Genomic DNA, 18,966 nt, shown 5'->3' on the forward strand with positions numbered 1-18,966 from the left:
TTGGTGATAATCCATCTTTGAGTGTTTGTAGAATTCATCACAGTTACAGGTTTTCCTTTCTGGGGAACTTTTATTTGTTTTTAATTTTTATTATTGATTTAATTTATTTATTTATTAAAGATCTATTCACATTTTCTATTTCTTTTTTATAGTCACTTTCAGTAGTTTGGGTATTTCTAAGAATTTGCCCATTTTCTAGGCTTTCTAATTTATTGGCATATGATTGTTCAGAGTAGCCTCTTTCTTCGTTTCTTTAAGTTCAGTGTATCGTTCCTTCTTTCATTCCTAATTTTAGTAATTTTTCTTTCTCTTTTTCCTATCTTTTTCTTTTTTTGTTTTTGCTTTTGTTTGTTTTTGTTAATACAGCTAAAGGTTTGTTGATTTTGTTCATGTTGTCAAATAACCAACTTTTGGTTTTAGTGATCATCTCTATTGTTTTTCTGCCCTCTCTTTTGTTTCTGCCCTAATCCTCATTATTTTCTTCCTTCTGCTTGCTTGGATTTAATTTGCTCTTTTTCTAGTTTCTTAAGATAGCAGCTTAGGTTGGTGGTTTATTTCTTCTTCTTTTTTTTTTTTTAAATTTTTATTTATTATTTATGATAGTCACACACAGAGAGAGAGAGAGGCAGAGACATAGGCAGAGGGAGAAGCAGGCTCCATGCACCGGGAGTCTGACGTGGGATTCGATCCCGGGTCTCAAGGATCGCGCCCTGGGCCAAAGGCAGGCGCTAAACCGCTGCACTACCCAGGGATCCCTATTTCTTCTTTTTTTTAACAGCTGTAAATTTCCCTTTAAGCCCTGCTTTAGCTGCATACCATACATTTTAGCATGTTTCCATTTTCATTCAACTCAAAGTATTTAACTTCCTTGCAATTTTCTTTTTGACTCATTGGTTATTTAGAAGGTTGTTTAATTTTCCCATATATGTGACTTCCCCAAATGTCCTTCTTTCATTAATTTCCAATTTTATCTCATTGTGATTGGAGAACATACTTTGTATAATTCCAGTCCTTTAAATAAACTGAGAGTTGTTCTATAGCCTAACATATGGTACATTCAGGAGAATGTTGCATGTGCTCTTGAGAAAAATGGTATTCTGCTGTTGCTGGGAGGAGTGTTCTGTAGATGTCCAGTTGCTTTACAGTGTTGTTCAAGTCATGTCTCCTCATTGATTTTCTGTTTAATTGTTCTATACATTATTGGAAGTGCGTTATTGACATTTCAACTATGTTGAATCATTTATCTCTCCTTTCAGTTCTGTTAGTTTTTGCTTCATTTATACTGAGACTCTATTATTGTTAGAGGCATATATATTTATAAATGTTATATCTTCTTAACGGATTGACCCTTTTTTCAATATATAATGTCTCTTTTAGGTTTCTGCACCCAATTCCACCATGGCAGGGAGTTCCCATACACACACATCAAGCAGTTTTTGGATACCAGCAAGGTGTCCGAGAATTCTACTCAATTCTTACACTACTACCCAGAGATAGCATTAGATTCCACAGGGTAAGGGTTTAGTCCTACAAGACTGCCCCCATCCCTGAATACCTACCTTACACACCAGTTGCAGACTCCAGGCTGTTACACCAGGCAGTTGTGTTTCTGACCTCCTCTTTAGATTCTTTTAATTTACAAAAGCGGCTCACAGTACTTAGGAAATACATTTACCAGTTTATTAGAGGATATAACAAATGATACAAATCAACAGCCAGATGAAGAGATATATAGGGTGAGGTACGGGGAAAGGGCAATGAGCTTCTTTGACCTCTCCAAGCACACCACTCTCCCTAATTTCCATGTGTTCACCAACCGAGAAGATCTTGGAACCCTGTCCTTTGGGGGTCTTATGGAGGCTTCATTGCATAGTCTTGATGACTAAGTCATTGACCATTGGCTGATTCAGTCTTCAGCTCCTCTTCTCTCCCTGGAGGTTAGGAGCTAGGACTAAAAGTTCTAATCCTCTAATCACATGGTTGGTCCTCCTGGCAATCAGCCTGTACCCTTGGATGGGGTCCAGAAGTCACCTTCATTAATAACAAGACACCCATTTCACCTTTAAGGCTCTGAAATGTTTTCAAGAAATGTGGATGAAGGCCACATATATCTCAGGCATATATTTGGTCATCTGAATGACCAAACATATTTCTTATAAACCATTGTGATAAATGGTCTTCTTTATCTCATGCATTTTTGTCTTTATTTTGTCTAATATTAGTATAGACACTCTAGCTCTTTTTAGGTTATTGTTTACATGATATATCTTTTTCCATTCTTGTACTTTCAACCTATTTATGTCTTTGAATCGAAAATGTGTCTCTTTGTAAGCATACAGTTGGATCATTTAAAAAATTCATTCTGCCTATCTCTGCGTTTTTGGTGGACCATTTAATCCATTTATATTTATCATAATTACTGATAAGGTAAGATTTACATCTGCCACTTTACTCTTTATTTTTTATTTATTTTTTTTTTACTCTTTTTTTTTACTCTTTATTTTTTATGTCTTATATGCTTTTTGTTCCTCTCTGTCTCCCATTACTGCCACCTTCTGTGTTAAGTAGATATTTCTAGTGCACTATTTTAATTCCCTTATTCTTTCTTTTCCTATATATTTTTGAGTTATGGGTAGCAGAGTTACAAAAATACATATATAAGCACCTTGTATATATACGTATGTTGCTACCTTTACTGTAGTAGCCGTACCCTTTATTTCTGTATGTGAATTCCAGTTATTGTCTAATACCCTTTTATTTTAGCCTGAAGAACTCCATTTAGTATTTCTTCTAGGGTGTATTTTTCTAGTACTACAGTCCAGGCCCCACCAAAGAGTGGACCCTGATCCAGACCCACACAAGTTTAATTGAGATTAGAGAGAATTGACAGTTTAGCAATTGATCTTATATATGAACATGTTATATCTCTCTGTTTTATTTAGGTTTCTATTTCTCTTATCAGTATTTTGTAATTTTGAACATATTAAATATTGGACACTTTTTTTTAGATTTGTACTAAAGAACTTCATCGGTTTTGGTACTATTACAAATGGTATACTTTTAAGAAATAACAATTTCCAGTTGTTGCTAGTATATAGAAATACAATTGAGTCGCATCCTTATATCCTTCAACCTTACTGAAGTCACTTATTCTGGTATCTTTTTGTATATTTGGGGGGGGGGATTTCCTATGTAAATAATCATATCTACTGTAAGTAGAGATATTTTTACTTCTCCATTTCCAGTCTTGAGGTCTTTTGTACGTTTTCTTGCCTTATTGCATTGGGTATGGCCTCCTATATGATAATGAATAGGAATAGTGAGAGCTGATATCCTTTTTTCCCACTGTTAGGGGGAAACATTTTAGTCTTTTACTATTAAGGTTGATATTAATTGTAGGTTTTTTATAGAACTACTTTATCAGGTAGAGGTTTACATGATTTAGAGGTAGAGGTTTAACTATGGGTTCCCTTTCATTTCCAGATTGCTGAGTTTTTATCCCAAATTAATGATGAATTTTCTGAAATGCTTTTTCTATATCTATTGAGATGGCCATATATTTTTTTTCTTCTGTAATCTGTTGATATAGTGAATTATACTAATTAATTTAGAATGTTCAGTAAGCTTTGTACTTCTGGGATAAACAGTGTCCTGGCTTGTTATCCTTTTTATATATTGCTGAATTCATTTTACTAGTATTTGGTGGAGACTTTCTGCATCTATATTACATTAATATTTAAGTAAATACCAAGTATCAGAAGGTCTTCTAGTAAATGTGAACTCTGTAATTTGTCATAACCCTCCTGCTGAAGACAACTAGAAAAGCTGATACATTTTAAAAGAAAGAAAGTTTAAAAAAAAAATCTCAGAGCTATCAGTCTACAAATCTCTGCGTTTAGAGACAGGAGGACATGTTCATAAAATAACTTCCAAAGTATAGTTAAAAATCATTTTTAAAATAGGATATTTTTGGATCTAGAGTAAATAGATTTCTCCTTTTGTGTTTCAAAGGTAGACATAAATGAATTAACCCACAACCTGCAGACTCTAGAGGAAAAGAATAAGCACCTGGCAGAAAAAATGGCTTCCCTAGAACTTCAGCAAGTCACTTCTGATTACAATGGGGTGGGTATAAAAAGGTCAGTCTAAATTTGGAACTAATGACTGATGAGTTTTTAAAAAATCAGAAGTTAGGAGATGGGTTTTTTTCATTTGTTTGTATCTTAATATTATCAATAAGTCTTGAACAACTCAGGCTACATATAACAGAGAGCCTTATAAGTACTCAAACAATAAAAGATTTAAGAAAACAAGAATTTAAGGCGGCTAATAAACATATGCCTCCACAGATGATCTATAATACTGAAGAGCACAAATATATATAGTGTTTTAAGATATTTCCTCTTTCATTAATATGAGGAAGAAACTTGTATTTTTCTTTTCCTTGTCTGACAGTTCCATTAGGCCAATCAGTAATAAGTACGATTTCTAAAAGCTGTTTGACAAAGTCAGTGCAACACAGATAAATGGTAGAGTTCTTAAAACCTCTCTCCTTGAAGGGTGTTTAAAGAGATGATCATTCTGTTAAGCAGCTAATAAGTTTTCCTCTGTGCTTTTGAGTGCTTGAAAAAAAATTTGCGATTGCTTTTTTTTTTTTTTTTTAATTTTTATTTATTTATGATAGTCACAGAGAGAGAGAGAGAGAGAGAGGCAGAGACACAGGCGGAGGGAGAAGCAGGCTCCATGCACCGGGAGCCTGATGTGGGATTCGATCCCGGGTCTCCAGGATCGCGCCCTGGGCCAAAGGCAGGTGCCAAACCACTGCGCCACCCAGGGATCCCGCGATTGCTTCTATAACATGCAAATCACCTTTGAAATTGCATAGAAGGCCCTGATGTGAGTCTCGCTTAATCTGAGTTAAATTCTTTCAGCCTCTGTCATAAGCTGCTCATTACTTCAACTATGAAAACCTAGAGAGTAAGTCTAAATCCATGACAGTTTCATGGCTTTAGAGCCAGACTGCCTGTGTTTCAATTTTGGCTGTAACCTTGGGTATGATTCTTAACCTCTCTGAGCCTCAGTTTCTTAATCTGTCAACGTGAGGAAAATAATACCATTATTAAGAAGTAGTTTGAGGATCAAATAAGTTAATACATGTAAAGCATGTAGCAGATGACTAACATTTATTGAAATTTTAGTATCTGAACCATCCTAGAAAAAAAGCCTTTAAGTTGCTATTATAGCAACAAGGTACATTAGCTCTGATTCTTGATACTATCTCAGACCAACTCTCCCTCCACCAAGATTAAAGATTTATCTGTTTCCTCTGTTTGTTGGGCTACACATCAGCTGCTTCTATCAACCCACCTGCTTCTGGTCCCTCTGAAGACCATATATCAGTCTGCCTGATTCTTTCATGCCCCACTGCCAACGAGTAGGCTTGTGGCATCACCCTAGTAGTGATTTTGACAGATCCTGCCAATGATTTTGTCAGTTGTTGATTCTTGCCTTCTCATTGCACCTCTTAAGGCCTCCCAGTGATAAACCACACCTCAATTTCAGCTTGTAGTTCTATGTTTCCACATAGAATTTTCTTTGACTATGCCTGCCTGGAAGTCCTCTGGTTGGCTGTATGAGTCTTGAGAAATGAGGTTGAGATGTCAGGATTTGGGTTTTTCTTTTTTTTTTTCTTTTTTTAATCTCAGCAATATCATTAAACCTATCACCATTCAATGTTGGCAGTGTATTTTTGTTCTTTGGGAATTAACACTTGAAATTCTCAGTAAGAGCTACCCTCTAGTTTAACCTCTTGATGGTTTTTGGAGATATGCTTATGAATGAATTTATGTTGTGTATGTCACAACAGATTTGAACTCAGACCTAGTTTCAACCCGTGGTTCCATTTACTGTGTGTGACCTGTGCAGCCCTTAACATCAGTGGCCTTTGGGACTAAAGGGATCTCCTAACTGTGGGGTTCCCAGAGCACACTGTACATATACATCAAAATAATAACTTCAGGGGTGCCTGGGTGGCTCAGTTGGCTAAGTGTTTGCCTTCTGCTCAGGTCATGACCTCAGGGTCCTGGGTTGGAACCCCATGTTTACTCCCTGCTCAGTGGGAGCCTGCCTTTCCCTCTTCTCCCTGCTTGTGCTCTCTGTCGCTATCTCTGTCTCTCTCTAATAAATGAATAAAATCTTAAAAAAAAAAATAACTTCATTGATTAGAAATTGACCTATTTATGTATCTGCCTTTACTCTCTTCTAATGCAAGAACAGGGGATCCCTGGGTGGCGCAGCGGTTTGGCGCCTGCCTTTGGCCCAGGGCGCGATCCTGGAGACCCGGGATCGAATCCCACGTCAGGCTCCCGGTGCATGGAGCCTGCTTCTCCCTCTGCCTGTGTCTCTGCCTCTCTCTCTCTCTCTCTCTCTCTGTATGACTATCATAAATAAATTAAAAAAAAAAAAAAAAAAAAAGAAAGAAAATGCACTAATGCAAGAACAGTAGTTACTTATCTTTAAACTCCTTTACCTGACATAGCACCTAATACGTATGAGAGGTATTTTAGAAAGATTGATTGAATAGAACATACGGAGGGTCATGTCTGTCTTGTCCGTCTATGAAGATTAAATGTCATATTGTGTGTAACACGCCCAACACAGGGCCTAGCATAGTTTATCAATGTGTAAACATTATTCTCTTTTTTTTCTTCTTCACACTGATTTTGGATTTATTTTTATTATTTTGGCCTTTAATGATGGTATAATTTAAGTCTCTTACCACAGGCAGTTGTTCAGGGAACCGTAGTGAGAAATGATCCAAATGTGAGAAGCTTACCATTCCTGAGTTCAAGTTAAGTAACTGTCTTCCTGACTTCTCTTTTGGATTTCAAATGATAGCACTAGACAGAAATATAATTCCCTACACAACTAGGGACTTCAGTGATTTGAAATTAAACAATGAATTAAATGTATTTTTTAAAACTAGGATGACAGCCAGTGTGTACTTGTACAGGTATCAAAGTTGGTTCCATTTGCTGTAGCCCATGCAAACTAGTTAAATATTTTGAATAAAGTCCCTGCTTACAGGGGTGCCTGGCTGGCTCAGTTGGTAGAGCATGCAAGTCTTGATCTCAGAGTTGTGAGTTCGGGCCCCATGTCAGATGTAGAGATTATTTAAAAATAAGATCTTGGGACGCCTGGGTGGCTCAGGGGTTGAGCATCTGCTTTCAGCTCAGGGCATGATCCCGGGATCAGGGATCAAGTCCTGCATTGGGCTCCCTGTGAGGAGCCTGCTTCTCCCTCTGCCTATTTCTCGCCTCTCTCTTTGTGTCTCTCATAAAGAAATAAATAAATCTTTAATAACAAAAAATTTTAAAAAATAAAATATTAAAAAAAATCCCTGCTTACAATCTGCTTATAAAATAGCTTTACCAAGATGTTAGTATCTTTTGATTTTATGTATTCTTTTAACAGCTTCTGCTAACTTTCACAGCTCACTTAGATTTTAGAAATCATTTTGTGGCTTTCGATTGATCCTTGTCAACCTGTCTTTCATATGTTAAGATAATTGTTTGTTGCCTGCTTTTTCCAAGGAGTGATATCTTTGTATCAGTTAAAAATGCATATTCTAACTATTAGCATTTTTATTTGTATGCTAATTATCAGGTGATTCTCCAGTTTCTGTTTTGCTTTGCATATTAATAATCTTTATAGTATATTGCCAAGATTATTTAAGCAAAAATTAATCTGTTTGGCTTTCCACAACTCAGAATCCGAGATATTCACTCATTTAAGTGTTCTCTAATTTCTGGTCCTCCAATGATTCTCTTAAATAAACAGCCTATTTAAAGAATCTGAAAACCATAATTTAAATTACTGTCTTAATATTGTTTTCCTTTAGCAACTAGAAAAATTTTTTTGTTTGTTGTGAATTTAAATAAGTGACTTTGTGTCAAATATTAATCACATTTTGAGTTGCTTAGACAGCGTTCACCTAAACACTACATTAGCTTTCTCTATGACCTAAAAAGAAAATTATTTTTAAAGTATATTTAAAAGATTAATAGAATTTCTTTATGCCTTTGCTTAAAGGAGGGAGTTTTATTGAGATAAAAAGTGCTATTATTTAAAAAATTCCTGGACATATTTTAGAAGAGACCTAGATCATCTAAGTTACTGAAAAACAAACAAAAAACACCCTTTTCATATTCAAAAGGCAAGCAAAGTTATCTTTGAGTGTTTGTTAGAGGTAGCATAGTTTAGGTTAAATCTTGGTGTTTTATTCCCTGAATCTGCACTTTACAGCACATTGGGCACCTCAATTTATAGAGTTTAGAATTGAATTTTAAATAACTAAGCTTTTATGATTATGGTATAGCTTTGTTTTTATAACAGCATTGGCTGTCCTTGTCATTTATTTTTGAACACTTGGTCAAAACATAATCCCAAATGTTGTGTTCATGGAATAGTTTTACCTTAGTTTCCAAACTAGAAAGTATTGTGGGAAAGGGGAACTTCCACTGACTGAAAATTAATTGATTAATTTTATGATAATATATTGTTAATAGCCTCCTATTTATTTATGAGTCTATATTTCTTTTAGGTTATTTTGAGACCAATACTTTATTGGTCTGAATGCTTTAAAAAAAAAATATGTTCCCTTGCCTTAGTGGGAACCACACATAGTAATTAAAAGTGAAACTTTAAGGGGGCACATGGGTGGTTCAGTTAAGCATCCGGCTCTAAATTTTGGCTCAGGTCAAGATCTCAGGATCTTGAGATTGAGCCCCATGTTCGGCTCCACACAGAGCCTACTTAAGATTCTCTCCCTCTTCCCCCTTGCATTCTCTCATGCTGTCTCTCAAAAAAAAAAAAAAAAAGAGAGAGAGAGAGAGAGAAAGAAAAAAAGAAAGAAAAAAGAAACTTTGAGAAACAATATTGTTATGTATGAAATAAATACTAGTCAGGACAAACAGATGACCATAATAGTTAATTCACTGATGCTTAATATTGGATACAGATCTTTATATTGAATGTGCATAATTTGGGGATAGATATAGAAGGACTAATCAGTCTTGGTGGCCTTTCTATAGATTTTTATCAAACCTAGAATGTCTAAAATGGCCTAATTTTTCTAGCCAAGACAATATCAGACTAGTGTACCCTCTTGTAGAACAGATGCTATCATGAAAGTACTTTGAAAAAATGAGTTACATGTCATTATGTAGTAATCTAGTTTGGAATGTGTTTCTGCTTTTATTTGGAAAATATTCACAATACTTAAAAAAGGTGCACTACAAAGTGGTAACTAAAGAATATCTATAACTATGCCTTGTGTGAATATCCCTATATATGTGGTTTTTTCATTAATTTGCCTAAAATTGAACAGAAAACAATTCTAAACTCCTTGGATTTAAGCGTTATTATTCACAGATTAAGCAAATGTAAACCATAAATAGGGATTATATGAATATGGGATATTTACCAACATTAATGACTTTCCACTCAAGATTTACTGCAAATGATCTATAGTGCAGCTCATGGGCCTGTGTGATTAAGAATTTGCATTCTTGGTTGTATTTGCTTTTGTGTGTATTATTCCCACAATTGATTTGTGAAGATGATTTTGACATAAGGCAAATATAAGTATGTGCTGTTATTAAGATATAACACTGAAACTGATTATGGAAGGTGAAAATTTCCATAATCAATCAATCAATAAAAGTGTTCTTGAAGTACCAATAAGACCCAACATTTAATCAAAAGAAAACTGTATTTTATACTTATGTTTTTTGAAAAAGTCTGAGGAAAAAGACATATTTTAAAAATTGTCATTATTAAAGGATGCTTGAAAGACAAAATATATAATTTCATGAAATGTAGAGCCTTCATTTGTATTTCTCCAAGACAGCACCGTGTTGAGTGCTTGATCGGTATTGGAGTTTCCAGTAAATGTTTCTTTTGTTTGTCCAAAGATTTTTTTTTTTTTTTGCTATGGTAACTGAAGTGTCTTCTGCTGTTAACATAGTTGTGATCATTTGCACCTCCTGTTTTCTTAAAGAAATATATAATCCTCAGACTACATATCTGCAATCACTGATACAACCAGCCCACATCTGTGTTGGACTGCAACTACAAAGCAATAATTTAAGTAACAAAAATAGAATAATAAGCAAAGAACAACAAATTCTGGGACTCTTAAGGCACGCATACTTTCATTAGCAATCCCTTTACATGTTGCATATTAGCACGATAATTAGCTATTTCAGGGAAAAATCTTAAGAGCAGAAGAGGCAAGAAAATATGAATCGTGGTTTTGTCACTTTCGAAATGATAAGGGTATAAATACTGGTTCAGAAAATGGTTATTCCATTCTATGCCTAGGTACTGATACCTGTGTTTGCTTTGTCAGCTTGCGCAACAGCAGGTGGAAAAGGTCTTGGGAAAAATTACTGAGAGTAAAAATAAACTGGCCTATGAAAAGGGAAAGCTCCAGGTATGAGATTTATTTTCTGCTTTGTGTTGTCTAATTTTTTTTTTTTTTATCACAGTTGTCAAGCTAAATACTGATGGGTTTTGAGAGGACCTAGCTCTACTAATTCTATAACTTTGGACAAGTTTTTGAATCCTCCTAAGTTTGTTGCCTCATTAAATAAAATCCAGGTGACTTTTATTCACATATTTGTAATATTTTACTGAAACTTAAAATTGTGAAACCAAAGCCCATTCTGTTTTATGCATGATCATTCACTGAGAATGTAGAGAGCCCATGCTCTCATTTTTGCTGGAGTTTTATAACATTCTTAAAAAGAAATAACCCTGGAAATTGGGACTCAAAGGCAATAGACTTGAGTGAATGAGATGATACTGTTTTGCTTCCTGTGGGCTTTATCCCTGTAGTACCCCCAAAGCAACAAGCTTGCCACCGATAACCTACTCCAGTGAAAGCTGAAGTCTGAGTAAGTGGTTCACAGCCTTAGCTACACATTACAATATGAGGAATTTTTTCAGCACCTCATCCTGGGAAGTGCATAATATTCTACCATTTACTTTGAAATGAATCAGAAAAAAAAAATAATTTGATGGGTTGATAGAGGAAATTGATAGGTGAATCGGTATGTGATAAGCAAGTGTAAAAAAATTAAGGGTAGAATTTAGATGGTGAAGGTAGCACATTTATAGTAAAATTCTCTCAATTTTTCTGTATATTTATAAAATATAAAGGGAAACATCCCCATGATAAAGTTTATACGGTGGAGCAATTAGATCAGAATGTCAGGTAACAGATCAGAGGCTTCAGTGCTTTTTAAGCTCCCCAGTGATTCCAAGATGCAACCATATTTGAGGACCACTGGATTAAATGGTATAAAGTGAAGTCCAGTTACACTTGGAAACTGTAGAGCTGATTGGATAAGTAATCTCATTACAGACATATAAAACACGTCAGTGTTAATCTCATTTCCTCTGCTCCAGGAGCTTATTATAGGGTTATTACCACACAAAATCGGCCCAGATACGTGAAAGGCAGATGGTAAACCATGGTTGTGAGACATTAGGTTGTCCACTAAAAAATAAGGCCATTGGCCACTATTTGTGTGCTTTTAATTAATATTTTCTGGAGTCAGTGATACATTTAAGTATAATCATTTATACTTGTGTAACCTTGGACAAGTCTTAATTTTCTTAAATTTCACCTTTTAAAAAAAAATCTAAAACTTGGGGTGCCTGATGGCTCAGTTGGTTAAGCATGTGACTCTTGATCTCAGCTTAGGTGGTGGTCTCTGGGTCATGTGATCAAGCCTCGTATCAGGCTCCACACGGGCCATGGAGCTTCCTGAAGACTCTGTTTCCTCTGCCTCTGCCTTTCCACCCCGCATCCCGCCTGTGCCCTCTGTGTCTTAAAAAAAAATAATTTAAAAAATATTTATTAAAATGTTCAAAATAATTGTGATACTAAAAAAAATAATTGTCATACTTTAATAGTTGTTTTTTTACTAGTGCATTCAATAACAGGATCTAATGACATTCCTGTAAACTCCATAATTTCAAACTAGTGATAAGCACAAACATCTTTTCAGGATATTTGCAGCACCTGTTATATGATATGAAACGATCTGTGATGTCTGTTGGAGACAAAGTAATAGGTTCCTGGTTTTTTTGTTCATTTGTTTTGTCTTTTAGATTCCACTTAGAAGAGATATTATATGGTATTTGTTTTTCTCTTATTTCATTTAGTATAATATTCTCTAAGTCCATCCATCTCATTGGGAATGGGAAGATTTCATTCTTTTTTATGGTTATTCTTCCCAAATTATTCCAAAATACAGAAGAGGAAGAAAAACTTAAAAGACAAAACAAACGAACAAAAAAACCCAAACAGAATCATAAATACAAAGAACTGGTGGTTGTCAGAGGGGAGGAGAATGAGTGGGTGAAATAGATGAAGGGGATGAAGAGGTACAAACTTCCAGTTATGAAATAAGTGACAGGGATGAAAAGTACAGCATAGGGAATATTATCAATAATGTTATAATGACTTTGTATGGTGACAGATGGTAACTATACCTATGGTAAGCTTTGTAATGTACATAATTACTGATTCACTATGTTTTGTATCTAAAATAATATAATATTGTATGTCAACTATAATTAAAATTTTTTTAAATGTAGGCAATAAACCACAGTAGTATCAGCAGACCCTGTCACTTTAAATGGTCAAAGTCACCTGTGAAGACCTCTGATCCTTGACTTTGTTTATTGGGAGTTTTTTGATTACTGATTGAATTTCACTACTAGTAATCAGTCTGTTCCCATTTCTTTTCTTTTTTTTTTTAATATTTTATTTTATTTTATTTTAATTTTTATTTATTTATGATAGTCACAGAGAGAGAGAGAGAGAGGCAGAGACACAGGCAGAGGGAGAAGCAGGCTCCATGCAGGGAGCCCGACGTGGGATTCGATCCCGGGTCTCCAGGATCGCCCCTGGGCCAAAGGCAGGCGCTAAACCGCTGCGCCACCCAGAGATCCCCTCTGTTCCCATTTCTATCCCTGATTCAGCTTGGGGAGATTGTATGTTTCTAGGAATTTATCATGTTTTCTAGGTTGTCCAATTTGTTGGCATATAATTTTTCATGGTATTCTCTTATAATCTTTTGTATTTCTGTGATATGGTGGTTATTTCTCCTGCTTCATTTCTGATTTTGAGTCCTCTTTTTCTTGATGAGTCTGGCTAAAGGTTTATCAGTTTTATCTTTTCAAAGGAGCAGCTCTTGGTTTCACTGATCTTTCTATTCTTTCAGTCTCTATTTTCTTTTTGTTCTAATCTTTGTTATTTCCTTCTTTCTGCTAGCTTTAGGTTTTTGTTTTTCTATGTCCTTCAGGTGTAAGGTTAGGGTGTTTAAGTGAGATTTTTCTTTCTTCTTGAGGTAGGCCCGTATTTCTGTACACTTCCCTTTTAGAAGTGCTTTTGTTGTATCATGTGTTGTTTGATTGGAACACTTAGTCCATTTACATTTAAAGTAATTCCTGATAGGTACTTTTTGGCATTTAATCATTTTCTGATTGTTTTTGAGTTTCATCTTTTTTTTTTTTAATTTTTTTGAAATTTATTTATTTATTTATTTATTTATGATAGTCGCAGAGAGAGAGAGAGAGGCAGAGACACAGGCAGAGGGAGAAGCAGGCTCCATGCACCAGGAGCCCGATGTGGGACTCGATCCTGGACTCGACCCGGGTCTCCAGGATTGTGCCCTGGGCCAAAGGCAGGTGCCAAACCGCTGCGCCACCCAGGGATCCCGAGTTTCATCTTTTTCACCTATAAAAGTGAAGAGGGCAAAACATACCTCTCATCTACTTTTCACTAGGAAAGCTAGTCAGCATTACAGCCTAGGTGTATAGATTACTTACTATTTAACCTTTTAGACATCAATTACATATTTTAGAGGTTATCCTCAGAATTGTTTAAGATTTTATTTATTTATTCATGAGAGAGAGAGGGAGAGAGAGAGTCAGAGACATAGGCAGAGAGAGGAGCAGGCTCCATGCAGGGAGCCGAATGTGGGACTCGATCCCAGGACTCTAGGTTCAGGCCCTGGGCCGAAGGCAGACACTCAACCACTGAGACACCCAGTCACCCTGCCATCTCTATCCTCAGAATCTTAAGGAAAATATAACTTTTTCTTGTTTGTATTTCTACAACAAGGGCTTAAGGTTTTTTATAGTCTTTGAAAGCTGAAACACTTGAATCTATTGACTCACTGGTGTTTTTATGTCCTACCTTAGTTGGCGTATGGGGGAAAGTGTTCTTATACTATAATACTTTTGTAAGATAAAGGAAGAGCTGCTGATTAGAATAATGATGTGTTCTCTCTAAATTGAATAATTGATTAAAATATAACCTATGAGTCATTTGATAAAAGATTATGGTATAAATATTGGGCTTTAGGTGCTAATGTAAATCTTGTTAGAAGCTGCTGCCCCATATTCAGATGTGGTCTGAATTTTATTTTCAGTGTAATATACTGTTCCATTTGATAAATATACCAAAATATATTTATCAATCCCTCTTTTGGTTGATATTTAGACAGTTTCTAGTTGCTTACAAACACCACCAATGTGATGCATTATTGTACATGTCTCCTTGTACTCATATGTAAAAAAAAAAAAAAGAAAATTTTCTAGGCTAAGTATAATTCTCAGGAGGAAGAATTCCTGGGTTGTAGGATTACAGATCTTGAATCTTATGAGAATTTATTAAATTTCTCCTGAAAGTAGTTATACCAGTTTTGAAAGCAGTCTATATGAGTCCAGAGTTACATGTGTTAACATGGATCAATCTCATAAAGTAATACTACATACTATTTAGGGATACATTTATAGTAAAATTATTAAAAAGGATTAGGAATGGTAAATAAAAGACCTTGACCTAAGTTACTGTTGTTCCTGAAACTAGCTAGTAATGGAAGCTGCTTGGATCTTAATGACTCAGGAAAATAAGATCTCTGAGGGGCAGCACAATGTATTTGCTTCTATGTTCTTTCCCATTTGAATGTGCTGAATTAGAAGTCATGCCAAATAAGACAATACAGAAGTTAAAGCGCTTATAGATGAGAAGTTTCATGGCATTTTACTGTGTACACAGAAGTTGAGTTAGGGCAAATTATCTGAGAAATATTGTGGAATAAGGATATTCTGTGTTTTGCTTGAATAGAAGCAAATCTAAAAGTTTTCAGAATTAATCAGCCCATTTTCCATTGGATTTCATAGGTTATTAGCAGTTTGCTTATGTTTAAAATGAGAATAATTGTATCAATACCTCCTTTTAGAGGTGCCCATTTTAATTCCAAACCTTAAGTGAAAACCATGATGAATTTTTACTGATGATTTTAGGGAGTCACAGCACATATTTTATAATGTACCCTGTGGAAAAGAACAACAGAAACAGGAAGGAAGAAAAGGATACTGCTTAATGGAACATGAGAGATTTCCTGAGACAAAATGTGTTTTTATGCAGTCTTTGAAAAAATACCAGTATTAGCAACCAAATTTTAACAGTTCTTGAAAGTGTCTAGTAACATAGCCAAGAAGTGTTTACCCTCCACAAGTAGAAAACAAGACACACAGAGAGGAAAAAGTTGATTTAAATAGAAAATTTTGTGTGAAATTTTTTCGGATTCAGGGAAAGGCTCAGTAATGTTAATTGTTGATTTGTATGAAAGGGTTGAGTATGATAGGAAGAATATGTGGAAAAACACAATTGGAGATTAATGAATGAATAAAAATGATTTCTTTCCCCCAAATGATCATTTTCTTTAAAGAGAAAGATATGTTATCTTTTTCAGTTAGTGTTAAAATATAGTTCATTGTATAAGAACTTCATTTATTCAACTTCTATAATTCTGTCAATAAAACAAGACTGTCATCTTGCGTATTGACAATTCTAATTATCCATACTCAAAATGTTTTCTGAATGTTAGATATCACAGTTTTTTTTTTTAATTGCAATTATTACCCACAAAATCTCACTGTTATATTCATGAGTCATGTTAGTTTGGAGTTTCCATAAGCAATAGAAACCAAATGAGTTGTCTCAGTACAAGTAAATGGCTATAGCCTGCCTACTTTTAGCTACTGAAATAGTTATGTTAGCTGAAATAGCATTCTTTGCATGATTAGAAAAACTTAGGGTTACTTTTATAAGTTTTAAGGATTCTCTGTGGTTTTTCCAAACTCATCTTTTTCCTTTTAGGGTATGTAAATATATAAACATATATATCTCATCAATAAGCCATATTTCATTCTTCTATTTTACCCTAGATAAAAGTTAAACAGCTAGAAGATCAACTGCATACTTTTACTGAAACCAGTTCACAGAATGACCATCTACGCAAATTGAACAAGGCTCTAGAGGGCAAATATGCTCAGGTGTGATTAACAGCTACAAAACAGATTGTTGTTATATTGTTTTAAGAAATTGATGCCTCTCTCCCCACCTTGCCATACAGTCCCAGAAAGATGAATATTCTCTCACTTGACTCAATTCACAGATATTTTATAAACACTCCCAATGTATAAGGTTTTGCTGAACTATAGAGAATAAAAGATGCTTGAAGCAAGATTGGGACATTCAACTTATTTATGCTCTAATTGGAAGCTTAGGAATGTGCTCATAAACTTTATTATAGAATTTAAACTTATATCTTTCAGAAGGAAAATAGTTTAAACATCCATAGGGAGCACCATTTTAATGAAAGCATTGACAAACACTTTCATAGAGGAAGTGGTTTTATAATTACAGGCAAACTCAGAACCCAGTACCAGTAAGATATACCTGCAACAGACAGCTCATTTGAAAGCAGTATTAGTAGTACAAGTGCTTACTTGTCATCATGGTGGCTACTGAGGCTGAAAACCTTTTGTAGGTCACATAACACTTTAGCAAATGGATGGACAAATTAGACAAGATACAGAATATATAGTGAAGAAAAATAAACCAGGATTGTGTTACCAAAAGAAAGTGATTCATTTCAGTGATTTACAAATTTGCCATGTATGAAATTAAAAAAAAAAATCTTAAATGCTCAGTATGTCTGACTTCTGTATCTATAATTTTTTTGTTTGTATCGCACTGGTAACCAAGGAGCTAGAATGTGCCTTCAAATAGAATACTGTTAGGGTTCTAACCATCTGACTATACTGGAAACGGAGGCCTCATTAGATACACTCTCCTACAGGGAATTTGATTTAAGGAAGGTCTGTTTCTTCACTAGGACAACTTTACAGTGTGATTTCTTCATTTTGAAAGCAAAGGAACACATTTTCAAGTATATTTGCCATCACAGCTTCATTTAGAATATTGTGTTGTTCCTCCTCATAAAAGGAACACTTATTGAAAAATAACTCTAGGTTTAGTTATTTTACCGTTTTTAATTGGTGATGCCTCCAAGAAGAAGGAGATCTCCAGAAAGGCCTGCGTCATCCAAATTGATTGAAAGCTATAGGCCCCATGTAAACAACGTAAAGGAAAGAACTTCATCAGTTGGTTTGCCCAGTGTTGTTCCAAACTCTGCACGCCGTGTGACCTTTGCACCTAGTCTGACTTCTGTGAGAGCTTCTCAGGAGGTTGGAGACTCCAGAATCTCTCTAAAGACTCTTTTGAATGCTATTAAAACCATGGAAGGAAGACTGGAAGGTAAAATAGACATTCTTGCTTCAAGACCATTAATAAGTGAGTCACCAAATTTTCTTAAACGGGATTCGGTAAGTGAAGACCACAAATTAAATCATAAGGAAATTTCAGATTTATACAATGAAGAAAAGTTGTATCAATCCAAAAAAAAATAATATTTGAATGTATGAGTAACAACAAGGAAGTTAGGTTCTTCACAAATAAGAAAAACTGACAGTGTAGGTTGAAACCATCATTTTGGCTAGCACATAACTAATTTTTAGACAGATTTGGATGAACAGTGGCCATTGAGATTTTTTTAATCTGATTTTGAGTTTTTGAAAATTCAAAATATCTATCTAATCTTAATATTCATGATAAAATATTTAGATAAAGCCTGCTTTTAAAATAGGAATACATTAATAAAAGCCTCAACAACTTGAACATTGGACAATATTTTCCAAAGAAAACTTCTTAGAGCATCCATCTTTGCTTGATATGTAAAAATAAAAAGTACAGTAGCTTGTCTTCTAGAGTTGACAGCTCTTTAGATCTTTTCTATAAACATTTTTGCTTAATAGCCTTCATATGTATCTTAAAAACACTGGTAAAATCATAAAAACTATTCTTCCTTGTGTCTACTTCTAGAACAAAATCCAGTAGATTTTCAGAGTCTGTGAATTGGCATCCTTTGTAATATTCTTGGATCCTTAAAGAAAGAGTGTTTCAAACGTTACAGGTGAAAAGTTTTAAAGAAGTGTAATAATGTTGAGGAAGAGGTGGGGAAAAGATTTTTGTTGTTGCTATTGGAAGTATAAAATGTTAAAATTTCTTAATGGAGGACAATTTAATATCTATCATTTCATCCTACAATTGTACTTCAGAACCTCCTTCTACAGATAGACCAGCTTATACATATGACATGTTTACAAGATTACTTATTGAAGTATTATTTGTTAATAGCAAAAGACTAGAAGCAACCACAATTTCATCAGTAAGAGACTAGCTAAATAAATCATGGTGTATTCATGGCTTGGAATACTATTTGAATATATGTATGTGTGTATATATATACATACACACACATATATATATTCTGAACCTTAACTATTTTAACTTAGTAAGTATATAGTATATATGTATGAGTAGGTTAAAAGAGTCAAGGTTCAAAAGTGTATACATAAATATTTTACTAAATGTGTAGTAAAAGGTGAGGATAAAAAAATATATACATATGTGAGTGTATATGTTCACTTGTAATGCATAGAATAGCTCTACCATGAATCATAATTGATTGGCAA

General features: G+C 34.6%; 1 protein-coding gene across 12 annotated transcripts in view; it reads left to right on the forward strand.

The window, feature by feature from the left end:
• CCDC150 (coiled-coil domain containing 150) overlaps positions 1-18,966 on the forward strand; it is an 83,616-nt gene that overhangs the window by 43,777 nt on the left and 20,873 nt on the right. For 7 of the 12 annotated variants that reach the window (XM_041737406.1, XM_041737410.1, XM_041737407.1 and 4 more), the window contains 3 exons: positions 4,012-4,125; positions 10,412-10,495; positions 16,315-16,422. The exons of 1 other annotated variant lie outside the window; for it this stretch is intronic. In XM_041737406.1, coding sequence (XP_041593340.1) covers positions 4,012-4,125; positions 10,412-10,495; positions 16,315-16,422 — 306 coding nt within the window. The remainder of the gene's footprint in view (positions 1-4,011; positions 4,126-10,411; positions 10,496-16,314; positions 16,423-18,966) is intronic. 4 more of the 12 variants (XM_041737411.1, XM_041737418.1, XM_041737409.1 and 1 more) reach the window with 3 other exon arrangements.

The sequence above is a fragment of the Vulpes lagopus genome, chromosome 22 (assembly GCF_018345385.1).
Source record: "Vulpes lagopus strain Blue_001 chromosome 22, ASM1834538v1, whole genome shotgun sequence".
Taxonomy (NCBI): Eukaryota; Metazoa; Chordata; class Mammalia; order Carnivora; family Canidae; genus Vulpes; species Vulpes lagopus.